At 39.2% G+C, this 2454-nt stretch overlaps 1 protein-coding gene across 1 annotated transcript in view; it reads left to right on the forward strand.

Moving 5' to 3' along the window:
* nagpa (N-acetylglucosamine-1-phosphodiester alpha-N-acetylglucosaminidase) overlaps window positions 1-2454 on the forward strand; it is a 22125-nt gene that overhangs the window by 5851 nt on the left and 13820 nt on the right. The window contains exon 3 of the mRNA XM_014018925.1: window positions 185-452. Within this exon, the coding sequence (XP_013874379.1) occupies window positions 185-452 (268 nt within the window). The remainder of the gene's footprint in view (window positions 1-184; window positions 453-2454) is intronic.

Raw genomic sequence — 2454 nt, forward strand, 5'->3', positions numbered from 1 at the left:
AATATTATCGTAAAATTAAATTAATTCACTCTGTTGATTTATTTGGACAAAAAATCCGATCAAGTCCATTTAATGAGTTGTTTGTTTTAATTCAGTGTTGTAAGTTTGGCTTTGAGGAATACAGGATCTGTTGCCTGAAAGAATTAAATTAAATTTTTTTTTCCTGTGACATCTCTTTTTCCAGGCCACATGACTGTAGTTCATGACCCRTTGAGGACGGTGTCTGTGCTGGAGCCGGGAGGGCCGGACGGCTGCAGGATGAATCACAAAGTGTCTGTGGAGGAGACGGCTGGAGCTGCTGGGTGTGTCTATGCCCAAAACGCTGGCTTCTTCAACACGGCGTCAGGCAAGTGTCTGGGAAACGTGGTGAGCGACGGCCGGCTGGTACGGCACAGTGGCGGGGTGCAAAACGCCCAGTTTGGAATCAGGAAGGACGGCACTCTGGTGTTTGGGTAAGACATGCAGTTGAAACATTTGACGCTACAAAGCAAATCAAGCAAAAAGATGCGGTTTTAAGGGATTGCTGAACCAAAACAAGGACCGGTTTGATGATTAAAACATAATCATGAAAAAAAAGACAAGCTAACCAGAGTGAGCTGCCACATCTTCATTTAAACTTTAACACTGTACAAGCTGTCTTTATGGAGCCTATTATTATTGTTAGAAACAGTTTTTTTTTACCAGCACAACAGCTCCCTCTCTGCTTGTCTGCACCTGACATCACGGTTCTAAAATATATTTTCTTCTCATGTTTGTGTCTGCCTCTGGCCTCTCCGATTGTGTTTGAAGGAAACCACAATTACAACCAAGCTGCTTCCTGTTTGTGTGTCTGTGTAGCTTACTTCATAACCTCAGGTCCAGTTTAATAAACAACTCAAAAACAATCCTCAGGTGAAAGGTTCATGTGTGCATGACTCACCGTGGCACCTGTTGTTTTTCATTTCAACTTTCACATGGCAACATGACAGTCGCAGGACAAACATTTATTGATAATGTTGTGCAAATAAACCTTTTTTTAATTATTACTGTCCACTGCAGCGTCACAAAAATCTTTACCCAAAAACACAAAACACTTGATTACTAGACTGGTATAAAGGAATTTCTGGAAAGTATAATTGACTTCACAAAGGACACATTTGACAGAGCCATGTAAACAAAGCCTCTTCAGTTTATCTAGAAACCAGAGAAAAGTCAGTGCAACTTGTTTGTTTGATAACTGAGGTCAGAAATTCTAGGAATTTCTACCTGATGCAAGACTTGTGGTCCAAACACCCAGAGTTAAAGCAGAAAAAACAAAACAAAATAAATGGAACATCTATTTATTGTTCTGAAGCAAATTGTGGGGAAAAAAACTAAACCATTGTCTAATCTGAAATCTAAAATATTTATGTAGCAAATGTGAATGGTTCTTAAAATATTAAGTGTTTTCCAGGCACACATTCAATTCAATACCACAACTAAGTAACTGTTAATTTTAGTTGTTATGAAAATGCTGTATATTTCAAAATAAATTTGACTATCTAAATGCCTTGAAATTGGCCTCTGACTCTTTAAGAACCTCCTACCATTTCTGACACTCCCACTTCAACATGTTTTCACAACAGTGCTTTGGGGGAACTGTGGGGCGGGAGCTCGGCTGCAGACTGAGCTCCAGGGAGGAGCTTTATAGGCGGTACTTTGTACCAGCAATCGTTTAGGCAGCTCCACATGGCTACCACAGGAGATTCAAGGGTCTCTCAGACATGCAGGAATGAGTCAAAGCAACACTTTGAGTGTGTTTTTAATGAGGGAATGATATTATAACATGATATAAAGCTCAAAAAGTCCTTTTTGCATAATATTCCCCTTTAAAAAGCTACCATTACCTGCTAAAATTATTACAATTCTAGAGCTAAATGGTTTTTAATCATGTGAATTACAGCCTTCTATGTGCTGCATGCTAAAATTAGAGTTTTTATTAACTGTCTGGTCAGGTACGGAGCCCGCGAGTGGACATGGGGGATTTTTTTTTTCTTTTGCGTTCCCATGCAATACCTTTGCGTTACATCGCAATACTTTTGCATTACCTCGCAAAAGTTTGATTTGTATATGAACTGAATTAAATCAGACTTTTATTTTGAAATGTCCGATTACCAAAACAGGGTGTCTCGCCACAAGTTTGTGAAATTGACATTGATGTTGCGTGGCTGCACTGTGTTAAAATATCGGCTTATGACATACTTCCATGCGTGGCTGTGTGATACAGCGGGTAAAATAAGTATTGAACATGTCACCATTTTTCTTAGTAAATATATTACTAGAGGTGCTAATGACATGAAATTTTCACCAGATGTCGGTAACAACCCAAGTGATCCACACATACAAAGAAATTAAACCATAAATGTGAAAAGAATTATCAGAAGAGTTGTCCAAGAGCCAAGGACCACTTGTGGAGAGCTTCAGAAAGACCTGGAA

Source organism: Austrofundulus limnaeus, unplaced genomic scaffold (genome assembly GCF_001266775.1).
Source record: "Austrofundulus limnaeus strain Quisiro unplaced genomic scaffold, Austrofundulus_limnaeus-1.0 Scaffold205, whole genome shotgun sequence".
Lineage (NCBI taxonomy): Eukaryota > Metazoa > Chordata > Actinopteri > Cyprinodontiformes > Rivulidae > Austrofundulus > Austrofundulus limnaeus.